Here is an 11,431-nt window from a genome sequence, read left to right as displayed (position 1 = left end):
ACCAAAACGAACTAAAAGAAGAAAAAAGATTGTGACTCTATCCTCATTTTTCCTCAAGTCAGGATCTCAGATGATACGTTTTCGCAAAATTAGGTTGTTTTCCTTCCATCTTTTAATAAAACAAAAAACATTGAGAAAGAATCTCAAGTTAAAAAGTTCAGGATGGTATTTGAAGAGACATGATATGCGACAAACACCTTTAGACAGATTCTGGGTTTCACTCGGATGTTTAAGAAACGAACATTACCATTCCTGAAGAGAGCGTCCAATGATCAAACCTTTACATTAGAATTTGTGTGAGAGAAGGAATAATTATTGGCGAGGACTGTTTACAACAATTGCAGAAACACTAACATCGTCTAAGATTGGAGGCTATTAACAAGTTACACAATAATCTTAAATTTCCACAATGAGAATGTTGTGCGAACATAGGGAGGAAAACATTCTGATCAGACTTGAGAAACTTGGGACTTCGTCAATGGCTGCTCCTCTACACAAAATTAGCTATACAAAATTGTTCTTCGAGTTAAGGGGTACTGCACTTGCAGAACAAATTACAGGATTGGCGTCTCCAGGAATTAGAAGCAATTTCACTTGCAAGATTTTCATCCTAGTGTTAATGCAGAAGCAGGGATTCCATGCTTTTGAAACCATTCGGGCATATGAAATCTTTCGTAGAGCACAGGCCGCACATCTTTCTGCTGGGAAAGATGCTTGAGAAGTGGAAGGATAACCTCCAAAAGCTGATACAAAATATAAAACACTTGTTAAAGTCATGGGAGCATAATAGCAAATTTGAGGAATAGCTTTCATACATGTTTTCTTATGTATTAGACCTGTATATCATGCGGTTGTCCAGCAGCAAATGGAATGCACGGAATTCCATTTAGAGGTTGTAACAAAAAACTGAATGGATTGTTATCAACAATGACAATTCGGCTTAGATCCTTTGATATGCAAGATAAATCCTTCACATGTTCCCGATATTCCCTGAAATGCGAGCAAAGTGTCAAACTCACAATAATAAGCTGAAAAGAGATTTTATACGAAGAGAATTGCTTTGATTTAGTCGAATAGTTGTGTCGCATCAACAATGAGCTGATTTTGCAAGGATACAGAAATCAAAGAGATATGTTGATGCCACAAATTCATGGAACCTTTGACTGAATGTCATAATATTTGATTATGAACCATTAGGTGCGGCAAATTCATTATCTTTTCTGATAGGAATGTGCCGCAAATTCATTATCTAACGCAAGTAAATCAATTTCTCAAGTAATAACAATCTTTCTTTATCTTTGGGAATCGAAAGAACTCAGTTCATCATTTTCCTGAGAGGGAGAAGGCTTAAGAATACAATAACTTTTGAGGGGTAAGCCTGTTATCAGTATCATTTAGGTAGCTTTCTTTTATTCCTGATAGGTAGTATCATGTAGAGAATGTACAGTTCGTAAGGAAATCAGGTCCTTTCATGAAATAATCCAACGGGATTGAATTATTATAGAGCAGATTTTGATACAAATGATGCAGCAATGGAAATTTGGCCATCTAAGCATGTAACAAGCATTGAGCACCAAAATATCTCAGAACAGAGACATGATTTGTATCCCAACATACTAAAGGTGTCTTTGCAAACCAACGCCCATCACACAATTCCTGGTCTCGAGATTTAGTACACTCACAAGCTAGTCAAGAGTCCCTTCGGGAACATACGATAAAAAACAAGCTAGTCAAGAGCCAGCACTAAGGTTAGATTATATTGATTTTCACCAGTTTTTGGCACAGAAAGTTCAGTGGATCTGATAATAAACATTGAATCAGACAATGGTCCAACATAAGAGATGAGCTATAAGGCTCGAGAAACTTTTGGAAAGAGACATTGACATAGATCTACCATATTTTTCAACACATTAAGGATTTAATTTGCAAAATTATCAAACACAGCCCAAACACCTAATATGTGACAACCTGAGCTGGAAAGAATGATCCTCAAGGTACTATATGACAGATAGATGCATAGAGTTACTGCTAGATGTAGATTCATAGTGTGCATGCAGGACCTGCAACGAATGGAAACCTAAACAATCAGGCTTGCTTATCATAAAGTTATAATCTAATAGCAATTATAGTAGTATCTGCTGAGTTTCCAGAAAGAGATTGAGCTAAGAAATATAGTCATTCAGAGCTATATTTTAGTCAGAGGATGAATCATGAAATGTTACGTGAACGTGAAGGGCTCTGAATAGGGTTAGAAAGCCAAAGTGAATCACTGTGACTTACAAGTCAATCAGACAACGACAAGAGACTTCGCCTTCTATTGCTTCAAAATGTTTAGTTCAGATATATTTTTTTATGAAAAATGTTTAGTTCAGATATTAGCTAGTTAACAGTTACATAACTGATCCTCCAACTCTCCGAACACTTTGGTACTGCAGAAAATAAAACCTTCAAGCCCGGGCCATCAAGGTAAATTCACTTTTTTATAAGGGCCATCAGTGTAAATTCATAAAGTCAGATAGACAAGTCAATTTCAAACATTTTCCTTCACTATAATGTCGATTATATGGTGATTACGTATTATCAATTTTTCTCATTGTGGAATACATCGTGACTTTTTTATTCTACCCAGATTTTAATTCGTCTGCTACGCAGCGATGGCGTGACCATATTTAGATAGTGAGATAAATGTGGCATCAAGGCAAAGATTAGTTAGGAGGAACCAACTCTGAAAAGTTCACACTCACCAGCTATTTCCAATCTACGGAAGGTCAATGGCTTCAAATGCAGTTTATGGCATCTGATGAGCGCACGCGCACACACACACATATCAAGGCCAGTGGTCAAATATGCACTAAGAGAGGACTCTGCACTTCTCTCTTCAAGAATAATCACATGAACTGTCAGAACATGTGGCCTTGACACTAATTAGCACCCCTATGTTCATTAGATAAATCTTCACTTCAGAGGCTAATATGCTATAAGGTGACACCAGATATCCGGCCCAGAAAGCGAATTAACTTGATATGTTTACTCAATTCTCCTGTGGAAGACAAATTGTGGGAATCGAGGTTGAGATGGTTCGGGCATGTGAAGAGGAGAGGCACCGATGCCTCAGTCAGTAGGTGTGAGAGGTTGACCATGGTGGGTCAGCGGAGGGGTAGAGGGAGGCCTAAGAAGTACTAGGGAGAGGTGATTAGGCAGGAGAAGTACTACTTCAGCTTACCGAGGACATGACTTCGATAGGAAAGTCTGGAGGTCGAGAATTAAGGTTGTGGGTTGACAGGTAGTTGAGTGTCCCTTTATCTTACCAATAGTATTAGCACTAATCTTGTATTTTCCTATTTCTAGTTCCTTGTTTTTACAGTGTGTCACTAGTACCAGTAGTTGACACTAGTCTCGTATTCCTTGGTCTTGGTTATTACATGTTTTGCTATTTGCTTCCGCTGCCTTTTACCTTGTTGTTGCTATTATTTGGTTATTGCTTCCTTCTACTATTCTTGAGCCGAGGGTCCATCGGAAACAACCTCTCCACCTTCATAAGGGGTAGGTAAGGTATGAGCACATTACCCTCCCTAGACCCCACTTGTGGGATTCCACTGGATTGGTTGTTGTTGTTTACTCAGTTCTCCATCTGGTAGTGAGTTTGCCCCAAAAAAGGCGCGTTAACTTGAGAAGATTACTTAGTTCTCCCTCTTGTATTGTAAGATTTTTCTGCTTTGAGTGCTTTCTATTTTACCTTTTATTTTTAGCACATGTAGCAGTCCAGCACATCATAACATAAACACTGAAATAGTTTAACCTCACATTTGGAATTAGCCACTAAACAGGAAAAAGAAAAAACATAAGAATAGAAGCAATACTGACGTGCTAGTTGTTGAAGGCCGATAAAATCTCATGCTAAATCGATTCCCGAGATCAATTTTGTCAACAAGGGGCCTTGCATAGCCTGCACACAGATAGCAATGAGAATTAACCATGTATATATGATGAACTAGTAAGGAAGATGACAAAATAAATCACAAATTAACGCGCAAACCTTCAAGCCCAGCAGTAAACAAGACAAGATCGGCAAATTCACTGAGTTCTTTTAAAAAGTCGTGCAATCCAGGACGTTCAAAAACTGTGACATAGTTGATCTTAGGTTTGCTGTCGCATTCCTAAAACCAACAGGAATATATTGAGATAACTATTTCAAGAAACTTGCGTGATAATCACTTAATTATAGACAGAAGAGGGAATATGACCTTGTCTGAAGATGTGCACTCAAGCTCAAACCACTTCAATCCAGCCTCTGCGGCCTGGGTGCGTACAATATTGGGCAAACTTGATGTCTCATATGCACAAACTAAAGTCTCATCCAAATCAAGAACCACCTGAAAGCAATAGTTAAGAACTTGAGGAAAATTCTAAAAAGAAGATTTTGGCAAACAGAAAAAGATTGGGCCAATTGGCAGGATGCACTAATTACAACAAAATTCCATAAATAATTTTACTATCTGCTTATATGAAACCCTGCCACTAGGGATGGCAATGGGGCGGGTGCGGAGTGGGTGCAGGGCGGGGCAGGTTTACTCTTATGCGGGTTGCGGGTTCAATGCGGGGCAACTTTGAATTTTATCTTTTTTGAAACAAAGCAATCATTTCAACTACAATTTCACATTCTTCTTCACTAGCACGAATACTATTTTGATTTATAACTAACCAATTTGCATAATTCTCACCAAAACGATATTACATAAGTCAAGATATCGTATTAGTAATAAGAAATGATAGTAACTCACTGAATTTGGAGGATCAGCGAAATACTCTCTCAGTTTTATGTTTATGTGATTTTATTAAGCTCTCCATTTTATAAAACTAGTTACTCGGCGCAGTAAATGTGTGCTTGAGTCTATTATTTGGCCAATCTGTGCTTGATTTGTACAGTAAATGAACAAGCTATTTGTTAATTAATGAAAGCAAAACGGTGGCTACTTTGGAAAAGACGTGTCTCTTTTATATTTAGTTTTTTAATTAAATAAAATATTTAGATTCATTCAAAGGACATTTAAGTAATTTGACTTTTAACTTAGGGGTTTCCCACTTTTATAATAATATAATAATATAATATAGATAGATAATAAAATGTCAAACTAGTTTGTTTTAGAAAAAAATTAAGTGGGGCGGGGCGCGGCGGGTTTTTTTTTTTTTTATAAGGTAAGATTTTATTAAAAGGTACCAAGATGGTACAAAATTACAAACATCAAAACTAATACAACAAAGCAACTACATTCCTCCTAGCTCCTCTAGAAAATTCATATATTGTTCCATATTTTCCATTACATGTCTTTTACACCAGAAATACAAGTTTAATAAGCATCTGTTTTTAATCCTGGATACATGCTGCATTTCCCCTTCAAAGCAAATCCTGTTTCTTTCCAACCAAAATAACTATGCGGGGGGCGGGTTGAAATTTTTGTGGGTTTTGCCAAACCCGCCCCGCCCCGCACCCCGCCCGTTTGTCATCCCTACCTGCCAGGATTACTAATAAACCATCTTCAAGTCCCACAACCTCTCTTAATAGTCAGCTTTCTGATACATTTGACCACAACAATCTTACAAATTCCAGAACGTCTTTGAGCAGTGGCGGATCTAGAATTTTTAGATTGTGGATGCTTAACTATTCTTAATTTGAAAATTACTACTTAGACTGGGTTCTTAGTTAATATATTTATATAAATTACTAATTTTTCTATGTAAGTAGTAGTGTTGTTTTCAAAAGCAATGGGTGCTTAAGCACCCATATGACATAATGTGGATCCGCCATTGTCTTTGATCTTTTAACTTTCAACTGAAGGACATCAATTCTTTAAACCAAGAGGCTGTATTCACATACAAATATAGAAGCAAAATGCAAGACTGAAAGCACCAAAAAGCATGCAGAATCTTTCACCCTCCGCGATTGCCATTTGAAATGAATCCACCTCAAATTTAATAAGACCCAGCCAGCAGAGCAGAGGATAACAAGACAGCAAATATGTGAACAGCGTATTAACTCTTCAGGGCAGTGACAGGGTTAACAGAGGTCCTAACCAAGGCATGCCTAGCAAATATAGGAAGAGCTGCCTTCACTTTATCAAACAAAAGAAAGTACAGGAAGAGCTATAATACACACAAAAGAAATGCCAATCGATAACTACGCCTCAATCACGAACTAGTTGGAGTTGGTTATATGGATCATCTACAATAGTAAACACAAGAGAAATGTCACACCATAAATATTCTGATGATATAGCAAGTCATGGAGTTGACATCAGTCACTTTATTTTTCCTTTTTGGATAAGTGACAATGACATCAGTCAAGATTTAAACATCTTAGAAGTTGACATCAGGATATAGAGAGGTATTGTTTGGCTCCAATAATCTCCTATACTTTAGATGTCTTCCTTCAATTGTCCGGGAGTTTCTCTTGGTTTAGAACTCCTCTTGTGCACTTAGGCAACATTAATAGGGAATAGAAGACAAATAGTCCCCTTAAGACATGCTATTATACTACTTATCCGCACCAGAGCCTGCATCATAACCCAACAACAGCAATTGTAATAAAAACCTATCTAACTCTCTTGAAACCATTCCCAAATTTCAGATCGTCCTATCTATCTCATTCCCAAGCTACAGTTGCACTAACAGTATAAACCTCGCCCAGCATGCCATCTTCCCAATAAACTAAAGAAAAAGTATTACAGCAAAGAAAACAAGAATAAAGAGAAGAAATCAAAGAAACTATACATATTTTAAATAATTAAAATAAAAACAAAAAAAAAGAGAAAATCAAATAAACTATACATATTTTAAATAATTAAAATAAAAACAAAAGAAAGAACATGAAAACAGCCAGCAAATAACAAGAAGTAGCATATGCTTTCTTGTAAAACAATGCAATTCCCCTTTCATTTCACATTTATACTCAGACATATTAACATTTCTTAGATATTTTATTTATCACCTTTTCATCAACCTCATCTTTCACACTCCTCCTGTCCTCTCATCCATCACAAGTTCCCTCTATAGCTCCCTTCCTACCATCATCTTTGATAAGTGACTTCCTTCCCATTACTTATATATACAGAGTTGTGAAAAGCGGTCGCTTCCTCGCTTAAAGCGAGAAAACTTCAAGATCATCTCCAGGTATGTGATTTCCTCCTCCTCCTCCCTCCTACCCCCTCCCCCTCCTCCCCCCCTTTCACTGTTTCAGCATCCAAATAGCAGCGAAATGCTTGACGAATTTTTTTTCCCTTCCGTTCTTCTTTCTCATTCTTCTCCTCTTCTTCTTCTTCATTTTCTTGAACTGTTTTTTCGTTTGAAATGCTCTGCCCATTTTTTATTGGAACAATATACTGCCCTTCCTCTTATTTTTATATCCTTTATTCTTAGTTCTTATTGCCCTTCCCTTCAGTATTTATTTTAATATACTTTTTTTAAATTCCGCTTCACTTCTCGCTTTAAGCGAAAAGGTGGTTGTCGTTTTTCCTCGCTTCACGCTCTTCATAATACTGCTTATATATATATATATAAAAAAAAAAAAAAAAGAACTACCTTCCCGTATCAAGTTGTAGTTTCCATTAAATACCTCCATCTAAATACATAGGAATTTAATTGTTCATTATATGCATATTTAAACATAAGCCAATTTGGCATGTCACATTCTATTCACAGTCTATGTCTATATTTAAGCACACTACTGAACTACCTAAGTCATTGTAGTTAAGCATGCTTCCACATCATACAGCTCCTCCGGCAATGGAGGTTGATTCCCCATCCATGAGGCCTCTCCAACATACACACGTACATACATACATTAAAGTATTGGAAATAACAGATCCTGCACTACCAGAGCCTGCAGCAAAGCCCAATCACAGCACTGACAGACTACATAATAAAAACCTAGCTAACCGTCTTCATAAGTTCTTATCATTCGTCATATTTATCTGGTTTGCATGGTATAGTTGCACTTACAGCATAAACCTTTCTGAGCATGCCAATTTCCAATAGACAAAAGAAAGAAAAATTAGAAAAATAGGAATAAAAGAAGAAACCAAAAGAAACAAAACCAGAACTACCAGCAATATGGAAAATCAGACCACTCCTGTTTCTAGTAAACCAGAAAACTTTCGCCTGTCCTTTCACACAAGTATTCTGATATGTTGATACTTCTTATACACATCGCATTTTCCCCGTATTTCATCAATTTCATCTTTCATATTCTTCCTGTCGTATTCATTCATCACCACTGCCAACTTGAACTTCTTTCCCCATTGAGTTGTAATTTTCATTATATACCTCCATTTAACTACCTTGAAATCTGGTTGCATGTCATATGCACATCCAGACTAAAGCAGTGATGTATGGATCTTCTCTTCCCAGCTTGTTTCCGTTTAATCACACTACTGAACCACCTTAACCATTGTAGCTAAGCTTGCTTCGGAGTCATATGGCTCCTCTAGCTGGAGATGGATTATCACATCCCAATATGGCTTAGACATAATACATGGAAGTAATGGTAATAGTTTGAAGAAGAATTAGAGATTCCCCTTAATACCCAGAAAAAGAAAAGAAGTTCTAGTACACACCTCCTAGGAAATAATTGGAGAAAAGCGCCCATGCAATTCGGGAATTAAAACTTAACAGTTTACGTTCATACATTGCTCTTTCACAATGAATCATTAAGAAACTTCCCTTTTTTGTTTCTCCATCTACTGTTTCCTTTTTGGTACTTAGGTTTATGGCAACACTAGTTAAGCGAGAAAAAGCTACAACAGGATGACCTATGGAGAAACTCCTAACTAAAGAAGTAACAAATAATAGTCATTCATCCCAGCACCGATTAGCTTGGTATGCAACCTGAAAAAAAGTTTGCAGCTCTAGAAGAACAGTGCAAGAATATTTGGCTACAAGACGAGTCCTAAAATTCCTTAAGGCTACAACATGATTAACTCATGTGTTGAAAACTAACTCAGTTTTAAGAAGGCATCAAACACTTCATCTGAATTAGAGTAAGTAGCTAAACATAAAGCTAAGGAAGCATAACAAATAATGAACAACATAAACGAAATCTACGAACCAAAATATTACATATGATTGTACTCAAAATTAAGCTTCAACTCCTAAAACCTAAGCTCGAGATGAATATTCAATAAGCTTTAACTATTTCTACAAAAAGCTTACCGTGAGTCTCCGTAGATGTTGGTCGCCGTTACCATCAGGAACTCTTCCGGCGTCGATTTGCAAGGTGGAAACAGCAACAGACGGTTGCTGCGGCGGCGGAGGCGCCTCCTCGGGCAGCTGAGAGTCCGGCAGCTCAACAACAGGAAGTGGCTTGAACTGCGGCGTGGAAGAGAGGAAAGAGCTACTATTACGTAAGCCGACATACGAAAGTACCTGACTCAGAGACGGTGTTCCTCTTACGATCTGAACGAAGATCTGAATAAAGAAAGCCAACCAGCTCAGCAGCGACCTCCAAGCTGGTAGACTCCTCGGCGCGTAAACGTCCGCGGCGGCTTGAGCCAGCTCCGCCATATATATCTTCACCGGTAGATGCGCAGAATGCTAACGTGCACAGTGGGAGGCGTTTCACCAGTTTCTTACAATTCTATCTGTTTTGCGAATATTTATATATGAAAATTGTTTGAATAAAAAATTCAGGAAATTGGAGTGCGGGCGGAGGTGTGGTCAAGGTGACGCCTCGACGAAGAAGTCATAGTCATTGAAATCTAGATAGATAGAAAAAATGAGACGATAAAAAGAGGGGGATTTTCACGCGCCGGTGGGAGGGCTTGGGCGTTGGCGCTACTTAGTGAAGTGGGAATTCTAATTAATTAAGTTATGCTTTTCTTCTGCGTAGCAATTAATTTTTGTTTATTAAATCAACGCAGCAAAGCATAAATGCCGCTGTATATATTTGTCCAGCGGATTCCTTTTAGCAAACCATCATTTTATATTCTTAGCTCACCATAAGTACAAGGTAATTTACTAATTTATATTTTTCACAAGAAGAATTTTCAGAGCAGGCACGCTTACTAACTCACTCTTTTCTTGTGTTCTAATTTCTAAATAATAATTAATGAGAAATCTTTAATATATGTGGAGATAAACAGGTATATACAGTACATATTTAATTGGTCGCTTCGAAATGACTTTTTAATATGACATACGTTTAGCGAGGTTCGTCGGCCGGCGCGGTACGGTACTTAAATATTTTGGTTTGATATTTTTGATATTCAGTTTCTTAAAATGTTTTACGAATACCGTACCTAAATATATTCGATATGATTTGGCTACTGTTTCGATTTATTCGATACGATAACTTCGATTTGTTCGATTTCAATATTAACTAGTACATAAAGTCATAGATTGTAATAGTCGTAATTAAAGTACTCACGAATATAAAAATAAAAACGTTCTAAACTCACATGACTATTGACAAAAAAAAATTGTCCAAAACCAGCAAGTATCAACCCAGGGGCGGGTGTATAGCTTAATTCACGGGGCACGTGAACCCATAGTCTCCCCGTCAAAGTAGGTATTTTATGTACATATTTTTTAAATTGATCTAATATCATCTGTTGGCACCCATGCTCCAAAGAAGCTAAATGATGCACTTGGTTGAATGTTAAGTTATTTACCTAGAGGAGTAGGGATCAATTTCTATTTAATACTTTCTTTTTTCTCTTTTCTTTAATGGTGCACCCATGTTATAAAAATCCTAGATCCATCTTTGTATCAACTCATAGAGAGAAAAAAGATACATAAAGGAATAAATTTAATTAGAAAATATCTTGTTACTTGCTTAGAGCTAATTGCTGAAGTTAGGGAATACAACAAGGACTAATCCAACATATGCAATTCAATACACGAGAAGAAACACCTAAAACCGTAAAAGTATTATGTTAAGATGCTTGGTATCCTAGACAATAAGAGTCAAAATCTCGAGCCTACGTTGTTCCTCCATTTTCCTAAAGAAGTACATGAGCTTTATTGCGAGCCTCAACATGCATATCACGGAAAAGTATTATGTAACTTAGTATATTATAATTAATAATATGTGTATTGTGTAACTTATTATATATTTCGGTACGGTAACGGTATTTCGGTATTATTTTTGTAACTACCTAATACCAAATTTTTTTTAAAACTTATATCAAATGCCAAAAAAATTTATTTCGGTATGGTAATTCTGTATTTACTAGATTATGCACAACTATAACTACGTTAGAATGAAGAATGCCTTCAAAAATAAAATTAAAAAGGAATCAAATAAGGGATAGTCTATATTGTTATTGTTGCTCCGTATTTTGAATTGATATAATAGCCATTTGGAGAACCTTTTTAACTCTTTTATTTATACAGTGGAGTTTTAGTCCGGTGATTTTTACTCTTCACAATTGAAAAGGTT

The 11,431-nt window shown here is 36.7% G+C and overlaps 1 protein-coding gene across 2 annotated transcripts; it reads right to left on the bottom strand.

Annotated features, from left to right (window-relative positions):
- Window positions 1-228: 228 nt before the first annotated feature.
- LOC104213188 (uncharacterized) lies at window positions 229-9,751 on the bottom strand. Of its 2 annotated transcripts, XR_011406118.1 has the most exons (7): window positions 9,205-9,690; window positions 4,245-4,373; window positions 4,037-4,157; window positions 3,865-3,946; window positions 1,969-2,060; window positions 837-990; window positions 229-743 (listed from the first exon to the last, which is right to left on the bottom strand). XR_011406118.1 is itself a non-coding variant. In XM_009762634.2 (6 exons), exons 1-6 carry the CDS (start codon window positions 9,553-9,555, stop codon window positions 606-608), a joined length of 975 nt encoding a protein of 324 aa, XP_009760936.1. In that variant the 5' UTR covers window positions 9,556-9,751; the 3' UTR covers window positions 229-605. The 2 variants fall into 2 exon arrangements, 1 of the variants encoding a protein (XP_009760936.1); XM_009762634.2 differs by lacking the exon at window positions 1,969-2,060 and having other exon boundaries at window positions 9,205-9,751.
- Between the last annotated feature and the right edge of the window lie 1,680 nt (window positions 9,752-11,431).

Source organism: Nicotiana sylvestris, chromosome 3 (assembly GCF_000393655.2).
Source record: "Nicotiana sylvestris chromosome 3, ASM39365v2, whole genome shotgun sequence".
In the NCBI taxonomy this organism is placed as follows: Eukaryota; Viridiplantae; Streptophyta; class Magnoliopsida; order Solanales; family Solanaceae; genus Nicotiana; species Nicotiana sylvestris.
Note: the sequence above shows the minus strand (reverse complement) of the source record. Positions and strands in the feature narration are given on the sequence as shown.

Bases quoted from the DNA above. Each gene is read 5' to 3' on its own strand.
- LOC104213188 (XM_009762634.2), bottom strand. From the start codon at position 9,555: ATGGCGGAGCTGGCTCAAGCCGCCGCGGACGTTTACGCGCCGAGGAGT. The intron at 4,374-9,204 runs GTAAGCTTTTTG...TATTGCTTTCAG, and splicing joins AACATCTACGGAGACTCACG to GTGGTTCTTGATTTGGATGA. The intron at 4,158-4,244 runs GTCATATTCCCT...TGTTGGTTTTAG, and splicing joins AGTGCACATCTTCAGACAAG to GAATGCGACAGCAAACCTAA.